The 13,634-nt window shown below is 36.7% G+C and overlaps 1 protein-coding gene across 1 annotated transcript in view; it reads left to right on the plus strand.

Moving 5' to 3' along the window:
* LOC102002495 (solute carrier organic anion transporter family member 6A1-like) overlaps positions 1-13,634 on the plus strand; it is a 102,727-nt gene that overhangs the window by 80,954 nt on the left and 8,139 nt on the right. The window contains exons 11-12 of the mRNA XM_005361397.2: positions 8,811-8,875; positions 11,567-11,704. Of these exons, the coding sequence (XP_005361454.1) occupies positions 8,811-8,875; positions 11,567-11,704 (203 nt within the window). The remainder of the gene's footprint in view (positions 1-8,810; positions 8,876-11,566; positions 11,705-13,634) is intronic.

Consider the following 13,634-nt stretch of genomic DNA (forward strand, 5'->3'; position numbering starts at 1 on the left):
TATTATGTGGTGAGTGGAATTCTTTTTTTTTTTTTGATCCAGTTAGTTTGGTGTTCTGTAAGCTTCTTTCATCTGCATCGGCATATCTTTCTTTAGGTTGGGAAAGCTTTCTTCTATGATTTTGTTAAATATATTTCTGTGCTTTTGAGTTGACCTTCTCCTTCTTCTATACCTATTATTCTTTGGTTTGGCTTTCTCATTGTATCCCATATTTCCTGGATATTTTGGGTTAGCTTTCATTAGATTTAATGTTTTCTTTGACTAACGAGTCTATTTCCTCTGTTATATCTTCAGCAATTTGTAGTGATGAGGCGAGCAGGCCTGCTTTTGTCCCACCAGCTCCTACAAGGCTAGCTTTACACCTGAAATAACAACACACAAATTGTATTCATTTAAACACTACCCGGCCCATTATATCTAGCTTCTTCTTGGCTTCTCATATCTTGCTTTAACCCATATCTAGTAATCTGTGTATCACCATGGGGTCATGTCTTACTGTGAAGATTCTAACCCATGTCTATCTCGGGCAGGAGCTTCATGGCATCTTTCTTCCTCCCAGCATTCTGTTCTGTCTTCCCTGCCTACCTATGTTCTGACCTATCAGGCCAAGCAGTTTTCTTTATTAATTAACCAATGAAAGCAACAGATAGATAAAAGACACTCCTACATCAGCAATTGAGATTCTCTCTTCCATCTCTTGTATTCTGTTGTCCATGCTTCCATTTGTGGTTCTTGATCATTTTCTCATGATTTCTGTTTCTATAAATCCCTTGGCTCATGTTTTCTTTATTGTTTCTGTTTCAGTTTTCAAATCTTGAATAGTTTCTTTCATATGTTTGATTGCTTTTTCTTGGTTTTCTTTAAGGGATTGCTGATGTCTTCCAATTGTTTGCTTGTCTTTTCATCCATGGATGAATTTGATAGAATTTCTCATTTCCTTTTTAAGTGTTTCAAACATTCTCCTAAAGTTATTTTTAGATCATTGTCTTCTGCTTCATCTGCATTTGGTTGTTCAAGCCTTGTTGTTGTAGGGTATTTAGGTTTAACTGGTGTTACATTGCTCTTTGTGGTGTTGCATGTTTTCTTACCTTTTCTATTCATCTTTTCCTCTAATAGGTATGGTTGGGGCTGTCTGTGATTCTGCTGATTTACCTTCTAGGTGCCAGTGAATCCAAGGCTCAGATGGTTGTCAGTGATGTGGTTCTAGTTATCCTGTTGGTCACTTGGTGTTCCTGGAGGTCGCTCAGCACTCCCTGGCTTTGCTTCTGCTCCCTTGGAGTTTGCTATCTCAGGCTTGCTCTAGCCTATTTTGTTGGCTCAGACCTGTTTTTGGAAATGTCCCTGGTCTGAATCCATTCCTGCAGAGGTCCCTGGCTTGGCGGTTGTTCCCACAAAGGTTTCTAGTTCTGATCTACTCCCTCGAAGGTCCCAGACTTAGTTTTGCCCAGACCTTCAGACTCAGGCTTTATTGGCTCAGGCCTTTTCCTTCGGAGGTCCCAGACTCAGGTTCAGACCTGCAGAGATCCTGGCTCAGGCCTAGTTCCTCAGAGGTCCTATACTCAAACCCATACCCACAGGTGTCCTGGCTTAGGTCTACTCCCTTGAAGGTCCCAGATTCATGACCAGACTGCAGTGGTCTCTGTCTCTGGCACACTTGCTCAGCCGTTGCTCCCCTGTACCTGCTTCTGTGGAGTTCGCTGTCTCAGGTCTTCTCTGGCCAAGGTTTCAGGCTCAGTTTTGCATTCATAAATGTCCCTGGTCTGGATCTGCTCCCGCTCCTTTGGAGCTCACTTTCTCAGGCCCACTCTAGTCTAGGTAGCTCGTTCAGTCTTGCTCCCGTGGAGCTCATTGCCTCTGTATTCCAATTTATATTTAAAATTCTGCAAGCTGGCAGGTGAGAGACCTGGCTGTAGACTGTACCACCATGGCCAACACACACCTTATTCTGTTCCCCCAAGACCCGCTCTGCCATCCAACCCCAACCCACCTCATCAACCTCCCTTTAGCTAGCCCTCACCCCAAACCCCAGCAGAGTACATAGGCACAAACATAGCCCACACCAGTTGGAAGAAAAGACGTCCTAGGCACAGGTACAGCCCACATCAGCCAGAAGAATAAGAGGATATGCTGGATCTAGGTACACAAATGGCCACAAACCTCAGCTGAGACAACCTTCCTGGACCTGAAGATCTACCAATCACCAGAACCCTTGGCCATTTCTGCCAAAAGCTTAAAAAGGAAACAGATAATAAAAGGAATAAAACACCCACCCAACAAAGACAACACAAGAATTAACACCCATACATAAAGTCATCCCAAACCCAGATGCATAAATGCCAGTGTAAGAATACATTCAACAACAGAAAGAACAATACGGTGCCACCAGAAACCAGTGATCATACAACAGCAAGACCTGAACATTCCAGTGCAGCAGAAGCACAAGAAGACAAACTTAAAAATAACTTTATGAAGATGATAGACGCCCTTAAAGAGGAAATAAAAAAATTCCATCAAAGCAATGCTGTAAAAGACAAACCAAAAATCGGAAGAAATCGATATATTCCATAAAGAAAGCAAAGAAAAGCAAAGAGGTGAAGGAAATGTTTCAAGACTTAAAAATTTCAATAAAAGCAATAAAGAAAACACAAAATGAGAGAATTCTGGACATGGAAAATCTGGGCAAGGAACTACAGATGCAAGAAAGCATCACCAATAAAATGCAAGAGATGGAAGAAATAACCTCACATGTTGAAGATACAATAGAGTAAATAGATTCATTAGGGAAAGAAACTATTAAATCAAAAAATCATATCACAAAACATCCAGGAAAATCTGGGATATCATGAAAATACCAAACCTAAGAATAATAGGGATAGAAGAAGGAGAAGAACACCAGCTCATATGCTCAGAAAATATATTTAACAAAATCATAGAAGAGCACTTTCCAACTTAAAGAAGGACATATCTCTAATGGTACAAGAAGGTTACAGAAAATCAAATAAAATATGCTGAAAAAAGTCCCCTTACCACATAATAATTAAAACACTAAGTATACAGAATAAAGAAAGGGAAATAAGAGCTACAAAGGAGAAAGATCAAATAACATATAAAGACAATCCTTCAAGGAAGAAATAAAAAAATTAAAGAATTCCTAAAATTCCATGTGAATGAATGCCTAAACTTATGGGACACTGTGAAAGCAGTGCTAGGAGAAAAGTTCATAGCACTAAGTGCCTACAATGAGCAATTTATGAAAATCTTAACTAACAACTTAACAGAATACCTGAAAGCTCTATAACAAAAGAAAGTAAACTAACATAGGAGGAATAGATGGCAGAAAATAATCAAATTCGCAACTAAAATTAATAAAATAGTAACAAAGAAAACAATACAAAGAATCAAGAAAACAAAACATGATTCTTTGAAAAAATCAACATGATAGATACTTATCCAAACTGACTATAGACAGACATAGAATATTCAAATTAACAAAATAAAAACAAAAAGGGGAACATAACAGACACTGAGAAAATCCAGAGACTCTTTAGGTCATACTTTAAATGTCTGTATTTTTTAAAAATTGAAAATCTAAAATAAATAGACAATTGTCTTCATAGATTCCTCATATTGTAATTCAACCAAGACCAGATAATCAATTTAAATAGATATATAACCTCTAAAGAAATGGTTTCATTCATCAAAAGTCTCCAAACTAAAAAAATTCCAGGGTCAGGTTTCAATACAGAATCCTACCAGACTTTCAAAGAATAATTAATACCAGCATTCCTCAAATTTTTCCACACAATAAAAACAAGGAAACATTATTAAATTCTTTTATAAGGCCAGTTACCCTGCTACCCAAACCACACAAAGATGTAACAAATAAAGGGAATGATAGACGAATCTCCCTCATGAACATTGATGCAACAAAATGCTGGTGAAATGAACCAAGATAAAAATCAATCATGGGGACCTTAGGAGAGGTTAGAAGGGGAGGGGAAAAGAAGGGTGGGGAGCAGAAAAAAATATGTAACTCAATAAAGTCAATAAAATAATTTTAAAAAATTGTGAAGTATAATCAAGCAGGCTTTATTCCAGAGATGCAGCAATGAATACATGAAGATCTGTCAATGCAATAAACAAATTGTCAGTGCATATAAAAACACTGAAAGGAAGAAAATCATGTTATCATCTTGTTAGATGCAGCACAGCACCTTGACACAATTCAAGATCATTCATGATACAAGTCCTGGAGAGAGTATAAATACAAGGGACATGACTAAACACAAGAAAGGTAAGTTATAACAAGCCTATAGCCTACATCAAATTAAATGGAGAAAAACTCCAAGTAATTCCACTGAAATCAGCAACAAATTAAGGGTAAACACTCTCTCCATTCCTATTCATTACAGTACTCAAATTTCTAGTTAGAGCAATAAGAAGAAATAAAGATCAAATGATTAAAAATCAAAAAGGAAGAACTCAAACTTTTGATATTTGCAGATGATATGATAGTATACCTAAATGATCCCAAAAATTCTACAAGGGATCTTCTACACCTGAAGAAAACTTTCAGTGATGTGGCTTGTACAAGATTAACAAAAAAACAAAAACAAAACAAAAAAATCTGTACCCTTCCTATATAAAAATGATAAATGGGCTGAGAAAGAAATTAGGGAAACAATAGTCTTCATAATAGCCATAAAATATAAAATATCTTGAGATTAACCAAACCAAGAAAATTCTATATGATAAGATCTTTGAAGAAAGAAATGGAGAAGATATCAGAAGATGGAAATATCTTCCATCCTCATGGACTGGTAGGATTAACATTGTAAAAATGGCAATGTTACCAAAAGTAATCCACTTATTCAATGAAATCCTCATCAAAATTCCAACATAATTCTTTACAGACCCTTAAAGAATAATATCCAACTTCATATGGAAAAAAAAATCTCTAGATAGCCAAAGCAATACAATGTACAATAAATGAACTTCCCAAGGAATTACCATCCCTGAATTTGACTCTACTGTAGAGCTATGATAATAAAAATCACATAGTATTGGCATAAAAACAGACAGGCTGATCAAATGGAATCAAATTAAAGACACAGAAGTAAACTAGAAAACTATGAACATCTTATTTTTGACAAAGAAACAAAAATTTTACAATGGAAAAAGGAAGACATCTTCAACAAATGGTGCTTGCATAGCTGGATGGTGGCATATAGAAGATTGCAAGTATATCCATAACTATCTGCTGGTACAAAACTCAAGTCCAAGTGGATCAAAGTCCTGAACATAAATCCAGTTATACTGAAGCTGATAGATGAGAAAGTGAGAAGCATCCTTGAACACATTGTCTTGAAGGACAACTTCTGGAGTAGAATACCAGTAACACAGACGATAAGATCAAAAATAAATAAATGGGACCTCCTGAAACAGAAAATCTTATTTAATGTCACAGACACTGTCAATAGAACAAATACAGCCTACAGAATTGAAAAAGATTTTCAACACCACAACTGGTGGAAGCCTGATCTCTGAAATATATGAAGAACTCAAGATACTAGACATCAAAATATCAAATAATCCATTGAAAAATGGGTGCAAATTTAAAAAGAGAATTCTCAACAGAAAAATGTCCAATGGCTGAGATAAACTTATGGAATTGTTCACAATCTTTAGCCATTGAGGAAATCCAAATCAAAATGAGTCTGAGATACCATCTTACACCTGTCAGAATGACGAAGATCCTAACCACTTCTGACAGCCTTGGAATAAGGCTGAGGACTTGGAATAAGGGAACACTCTTTCACTTCTGGTGGGAGTGCAAAGTTGTACAGCTACTTTGGAAATCAGGATGGTGGTTTCTCAGAAAATTGAGCATCTATGTGTATGTCAAGACCCTGCTATACCAATCTTGGGAATATACCCAATTGTGCTCAATCATAACACAAAAAAACTTGCTCAACTATGTCCATAGCAGTGTTATGTGTAATAACCAGAACCTATAAACAACCTAGATGTGCCTTAACCAAAGAATGGGTAAAAAAATGTGGAACATTTACATAATGGAGTATTACTCAGTTGTAAGAAACAATGACATCGTGGAATCTTAAGGTGAACAGACAGAACTAGAAAAAAACCATCCTGAGTGAGATAACTCAGACTCATAACAGCAAACATGGTATGTTCTGATTCATAGGTGGACATTTGCTGTAAAGGATAATCATGCTACATATTCCACATCCCTAAAGAAGCTGTATAACAAAGCATACCCAAAAGTAGATGCATGGATTTCCCTGGGAATGGGAACTAGAAGAGATCTTCTGGGTAAACTGGGAACAGGAGTGTTGTGTTATGTGTGTTTGGAGGGATCAAAATGTGAGGGATCAGGTTGGTGAGGTTAGTAGTGGGTCAGAGAGTGAGAGGAAAGAAAGAGTTGTCTTGATGGCAGGAAATTTCAGGGTTAGGAAGAAACCTGATACCATGGAAACTCCCAGTAATCCACAAGGACAACACCAGCTAAGATTCCTGTGCAGATGGTGCCTAAACTGGCAATTATAGAGGGAACTATTTTTGGGTTTTTGTTTGTTTGTTTGTTTTCAAGACAGGGTTTTCTGTAGGGCCTGTCCCAGAACTAGTTCTTGCAGACCAGGCTGGCCTCAAACTCTGTCTGCCTGCCTCCTGAGTGTTGGGATTAAAGAAGTGTGCCACCACCACCTGACAAGAGGGAACTTTTCTTTCCCCACTTCCCAGTACCAAATAATCATTCTGAGTCTAAACATAAATTATAAATATTTGGCCAATAGCTCATGCTTATTACTAACTAGTTCCTACATTTTAAATTAACCCATTTTCCATATTTACACTCGCTCATCTGTTTTGTACAGGTATATAGCATGGGACGTACATTTCCTGCTCCCTGAGTCTGACTGGTGGCCCTGACTCAGCCCTGCTTCTTCCTGTCATTCTCAGTTTGACTCTCCCACCTATTTCTCTCCTATTCAACCACAGTCAGCTTCTTTATTAAACAAATGAGAGTAATACATATTCCCATTGTGCAGAAGTATATTCTACAGCATTCCTGTAATAATTATACCTGTAATCAGATTGTTGTCAACCCTAATTATCATCAGAGAGCTTTCATCAAATAATAGGTGGGAAAAGATGATGCAGAGATCCATAGCCAAGCACTGGCCTGAATTCTGGGATTTCTGTTGAAGTGAAGGAAGAGGGATTGTAGGAGTTAGGGGAGGTCAATATCTTGACTGAAGAATCCACAAAGAGAGCTGACCTTAGCTAGTGGATATCCATGGACTCTGGACTGATAGCTAAAAAGGCTCCATGGGAGTGACCTAGGCCCTTTGCTTGTATGTGTGACAGTTTTGTAGCTTGGTTTGTTTGTGGGGCTCCCTGTAGTGGGATCAGGACCCATCCATGGAGCTTGAACAGGCTTTTGGGAATCTTAGGACCCATGCACAGTTGCCTCACCCAGCCTTTATACAGGGGAGGAGCTTGGTCCTGCCTCAATTTGGAGTGCCTGATTTTGTTGACTCTCATGGGAGGCTTGCCCCTTTTTGAACAGAGACAGAGAAGTGGTTGGGAGGTGTAGATGGGAGGCAGGGGATGGGAATGGGAAGAGAAGAGTGAGAGAAAACTTTGGTCAGAATGTAAAAATAAATGAGGAAATAAAGGAAAATTTTCTGAAAGTTATATATACATATTATGAAACTCTCATAAATGGTAATGATGAATTTTATAAATTAGACTTTATGCAAAGTGTTTTTTGTTTTAATACAAGGAAATAAAGCAGTAAGTTTCTTGACAAAATGCTGACTAAATAGTATACCTATACATCAATTTTCTTCTTCAATAAATATTTAATCAGTGAGAAATACATATATCTTCCTCCTTATTTTTCAACACTTTCATACTAAAATGTAGATTTTAGTTGTTTTTACCATGTAATCTGTTCTTTTCTTCTTCCCAACAAGCTCCTTTGTTAGTGCCTTCTCTCTAAGTGTGACTTGATAAACTAATTAGAGTTGTTTGAATCGTTGTGGGTGGACACCACTTATTTAAAATGTTGTGAAGTTAGTTGTCATCTATTTAAACATATGACTATATATTAAATATAATGACTATAATAAAGGTAACACGGGAAAGAAAACAGAAACTAGGACTATGTAAGTAAAGCTGAATAAAGTTGCAGGTTGGATGTAAGGAACATCATTGCACAGTGTGGTATGTAACCACCTCCCACTCAAGGGAGTAAGAGTGAGAAGAAACTCCTGTAAGGTGGATGCCTTTCTGTGGTACTCAGTCACCCTGAGCAACTATGGGAAGGAAGCCTGAAGACATAGACTTGACTTCACCCTTCTCCTTTCAAGTAACATTGCTGATATAATTTGTGGAGTACAGAATCCAAAACAGTCAACAAACTGGAAAAATGTGGAGTGGACTTCACAAAATGATGCTATGCCTGACAGCATGAGAAAAGATGAATTGAGAGGCAGAGAACTATGTGATTTCAAAAAAAGGAGGCTTAGGGGGAATTTAATACATAAAGTTCCTTCTCTTTGGAAGAATAAAGAAATGGCAAAGAATTAATAGGAAAATCAAAGATTTATACTCTATCTATAAGCCAAGTTGAACTTCTGTTAGTTCAATATAACTTATAATATAAATATAATTTATACAATTTATACATTATGTAAATTTATAAATTGTATAATATAAATATATTTAAAAAATAAACCTAGCATATGTCACCCGTAAGTAATACCATTGCTATTTGCTTTCAGAAGTGCACCTATCAGTTATAATTCGCTGAGCATGGGTGTGACCTTTACAATTTGGAGACTAATCGGTATGTATTTTCAATCTATCAAATCATCCCTTTTTAATATATAAATGTGCCTATATATGTATTTAAACCTAGAAGTAAAGAATAATGTAAAATAGGAGATTGCTTTTTTATGGCTCTCCCAATACTTCTACTTCTATATTTTAGTCATGGGTTTTCTACCTGGTATATAGTTTACTGTATATACATGTATACTTATTGTAACATAATGTCTCCTCCACATTTCTTAATTTTTTTTATTGATTTTATTGAACTATACATTTTTCTTTGTTCCTGTCCCTTCTTTCCCCCACTCTACTGAAGAATGGATAAGGAAACTGTGATGCATTTACACGATGGAATACTACACAGCAGAAAAAAATAATACATGTTGAGATATGCAGGCAAATGAATAGATCTAGAAAACATTATAATGAGTGAGGTTACTTAAACCCAGAAAGACAAATATTAAATGTACTCACTCATAAGTGGATATTAGACATAAAACAAAGAAAACCAGACTACAATTCACAATCTGAGAGAACCTAGACAATAATGAGGACCCTAATAGAGACATACATGGACATACATGGAAAGTAGAAAAGAACAAGATCTTCTGAGTAATTTTTGAGATTCCTTTAAAAAATATAGCTAAATATAGAGAGAAATTATGTGAAATAAAAGCTACCCTTTTAAACAAAGAAATGCATCAATCATATTCTATCACCTGGAGCCAAGCAATTGGATCCAAAGCAGACAAGTAACTCTGAGAGATCATACAAAGCATCCAGATGCTCACAGTAACTCCATACTTCTTATGTGTTTGTGAAGTCCCCGATAAAAAAAAGAGTTCTTTAAATAATTTTCCCTAGTCATTGTTTTTGACAATGTTTACAGTCATGATTTTCCTCCATCAAAGAGACCTCAGAATCAATCAAGAGAGTGGTTGGTTGTCCCTATATACAGTCTTGCAACTTTTGCACCAAAGGCACTACCAGACCAGTAGGTTGGTACTGTAGCAGGCTCTGGTGATAGCTAGATAAGAACTGCTTTTTCTCCTCCATCAGACTGCATAGTGCCTTATAACTCTGTAAAAACTAGCCAGCTGGGAGCTTAGGGCTGTTTTCTCTGTGTCTTGTAACCAAAGAGTGCAATGTCTTCAGTAATAGGGTCTTATGATTGGGTAATGTTGGGATTATGGTCACTGGAATTGGACTGTATTGTTTCAGGTACCTCTCCATCCTCCCTGGCCAATACTCAAAGGAGAGGAAAACCATGTTTGGCAATGAGATTTTCATTTAACGATACACATCTTCAGGGAACAGGATCATTTACTAATGTGGCATGCTTTGGTTCAAACTCTGAACTAGATCTTGCCACATGACCCAGATATACCACTCCTGGGCATAAAACCAAAGGAGTTTATATGCTATTACGTTAATTGATTTTATAACCATTACAGCTAGGAATAGAGTCAACTTAGATGATCATCAGCTAGTGAATGGGCAATGAGAAGGCATACATACATACATACATACATACATACATACATACATACATACACACATACATACATATTACTCACCTGAAAAGAAAAGGTGACATTGAGAAACTTTCAGGCAAATGAATATAACTGAAAGAAATTATACTGAGTGATGTCATCCAGGTCAGAAGATACAACTCAGAATGTTCCATCTCATGTGAATATAGCTTCCTTTCATTTCCATGTTAACATAAAGTACAATTGGAAACTAGAAATGATTCATTGCTTGATGGGATGCATTTGGGAAGGAGAGATAGCAGAATATAGGTGAGAGGAAAGTATAAAGTGAGACTATAGGGAACAGAAGGGTTCAGACATGAAGTGAAGTGACAGAGCAGCAGGAAGATGAGCAAGAGGAAGCATTACACAAAATGAAGTCTTCATAAAGAAGTTACATGTGCAGCAATGATCTTGTATCTGAGGAAAAGGGAATAATAAGACTCATGTGATGTAAAAGGCAGAAGAAAAATACTGGGAGCTAATATTTAAGAGAATTGGGATGAGATAGATCAGAGAAGATATTGGGGATAATTCCAAAACTAAGAATTATAGAAGATTTATGATATATCATCAGTTTGTAAGCTAAATGAAAATAAAAGACATGAATAGGCAATGTATTTCAATTTAATTGGCAGTAGCACATTGTGCCAGAAAGTAGGGTGTATTTGTGCATGTTTGTGTAAGTGTGTGAAGTTTGGTTCCATATGTAGTTTCATACATCCACTGGAGAATCTGGGAATCTCCTGGAAGTATGGGAAGAATACTGTAGAGACAAAAGAGAATACAGTAAGAAAACATTAAGTCAATTTCAATCATTAAAAAAAATCTCTTAGTTGTATATCTTTACAGATACTAGAAATAACAAAATCATGTAGTTTACTTCCTTTGAACTAAATATGTCCTCCTAAATATCCCATGCAAATTCAGCAACTGCTTTAAGATACCCTGTAAACAACAACATAGACATAATCACCTCACACTGCTAACATTTGTATACATTCAGGGTTCAGGATATTGATTAGCAGCATTAATAAGTCAATCTATAAAAGACCATTATGAATTTTAAATAATGTGTTTAGAGGATTGTATATGTGTGTATTTTAAGAAGAAATTATTCTAATAGTGATCAAAGTGTTTCTATAGACAACTTAAAATCATTGTCTACTTCATAGGATCTGTTGGTCTACCAGAGATTTTTAAAAAAGTATCAATAAAATCTTGCATTTACTGGAACATTAATAATTGTGGATTAAGAGGACGTTGTTGGATCTACGATGTCTCAAAAGTGGTCTACATGATGATGGGAATAAGTAAGTAATCTATTCTGATAAGATTGTTCTTAGAATTGTTATTGTTTATAATAAGGTAATAATTAAGAATGAGTAAATACTTAGCTAATTGTATACAAAGTATTTTATAAACTTGTACTACAGAATTTATGTAGATACTTACACTTTTATTCTAAATGCACTTGATTTTTGTGATATTATATAATAAAGAGTGATAATTAGTATGATTTCAATTCGTTAACTAATTCTGGCTCTACATTGATACAGCCAAATTGATTTCCTTTATGAATTTTTCATTTTTTAGTATTAAATATTATGTAACTTTGAATAAAAATTATTATAGTTCTAAATAATATCATCACAATCTTTCTGAAAACTAAATGTCACAATTTCTCCTTTTTAATGGTAATACAGGACACACGTTATTTTTCAGATACTGAAAATCTCATAAAATTACTTAGTATTTTTCTTCCAAATACATTTTGGCATGCCATTGCCTTGTCCCCACAGTTTGTGTTTGTTTAATAAACACAAAGTGGAGACAGTGATCAGGATACAGTACAAAGACATGAGCTCTCAAGTCTTTCCCTGTCCCCAGTGAAGTGTTTCTTCCATTGAGGCTGCTCCATCTCCCAAAACAGTGCTAATCACCAGAAACCAAGTTTTCAAATACCTGAGCCTATGGGGATTCAAACTACTACATTCTACTCCCTGGTTCTCTCATAAATAAGCCCATGGCTGCATCATCATATAAAATGTATTTAGTTTACCTTTAAAGTCCTCATTCACTTCAACAGTCTTAACACTGTTTCAGTGACCAAAGATTCAAAGCAATCCTTTAGCTGTAACCCTACATAAAGTCAAAAGAGCAGTTACATACTTCCAGTCTACAACACACATTATACACATTACTTTCACAAAGGGAGAGATGGGAAAATAGTTGGAAAATAACAGACCAAAGCAAGATCAAAACCCAGAAATGAAAATATCTAACCCTGTAACTCCATGCCAAGTGTCAAGAGTTTTAGATGGCTCTACCCCTCCATATTTGTTGAACACAATATATATTATTCTTTTTTGTTTGCTGTGCTCTCTGACAGATATTTCACTGCTCTAGCATCTCCAAAATCTTGTAGTCTCATTGGTCACCCAGGATTCATTTTCACAACTTCATGGCTTCATGGCTTCTTAGAGTCTATTTTTTGAAGGGACTGCCCTGCCAAGTGCTTGCTGACTTCAGCATCAAACTGAACCATTGAAGGAGGAATTTACAATCCCCTCACTTTTAATTCTTTTTATTTTTTTTAACTTATATTCTTCTGTCATGTATTGCAACCTTATCACAGTTACCCCTCCCTCCACTACTCCCAGTTTCTCCTCCTACCTCCCCTCTCCCAAAGACCAACTCCCCATCTGTTTCCTATATTTCCATAGCAGTCCTCCTAGGGATACTCACTGAACATGGCCTTATAAGATACAATAAGACTGGGCACATATCCTCACATCATGGCTCATTGTGGCAACCCAGTAGGAGGAAAAGTGTCCAAGTACAGGTAAAATCACTAGTGTAGTACCTTGTGAGCAACAATGTCAGATTTGGCTTCCAGTTTGCCATGGACCCTCACACCCTGGAGTCACATTTGTAGTAGCTGCAATGGGTTTGCTGTGAGTCCCTGACAGCTTGCTGTGGGATCTCCAAAGTAGCCACCCCCAAGCAGGGACAGTGAACAAGACCACGTGGCAGATCTCTAGGTCTCCATGTGATGGTGGCAGGTGAGAGAAAGACGGATAGGCACACCATGCAGAGTGAAGTTGGACATTTATTAGGTGGGTTATGGAGGGGAAGGGAAAGGGGGAGAAGAGGGAGAAGGGAGAGACAGAAAGACAAAGACAGAGAAAGAAAGGGGGAGAGAGGAGAGTCAGAAGCTTCCTCTCCAAGAGAGGGACAGAA

This window comes from Microtus ochrogaster, linkage group LG4 (assembly GCF_000317375.1).
Source record: "Microtus ochrogaster isolate Prairie Vole_2 linkage group LG4, MicOch1.0, whole genome shotgun sequence".
In the NCBI taxonomy this organism is placed as follows: Eukaryota; Metazoa; Chordata; class Mammalia; order Rodentia; family Cricetidae; genus Microtus; species Microtus ochrogaster.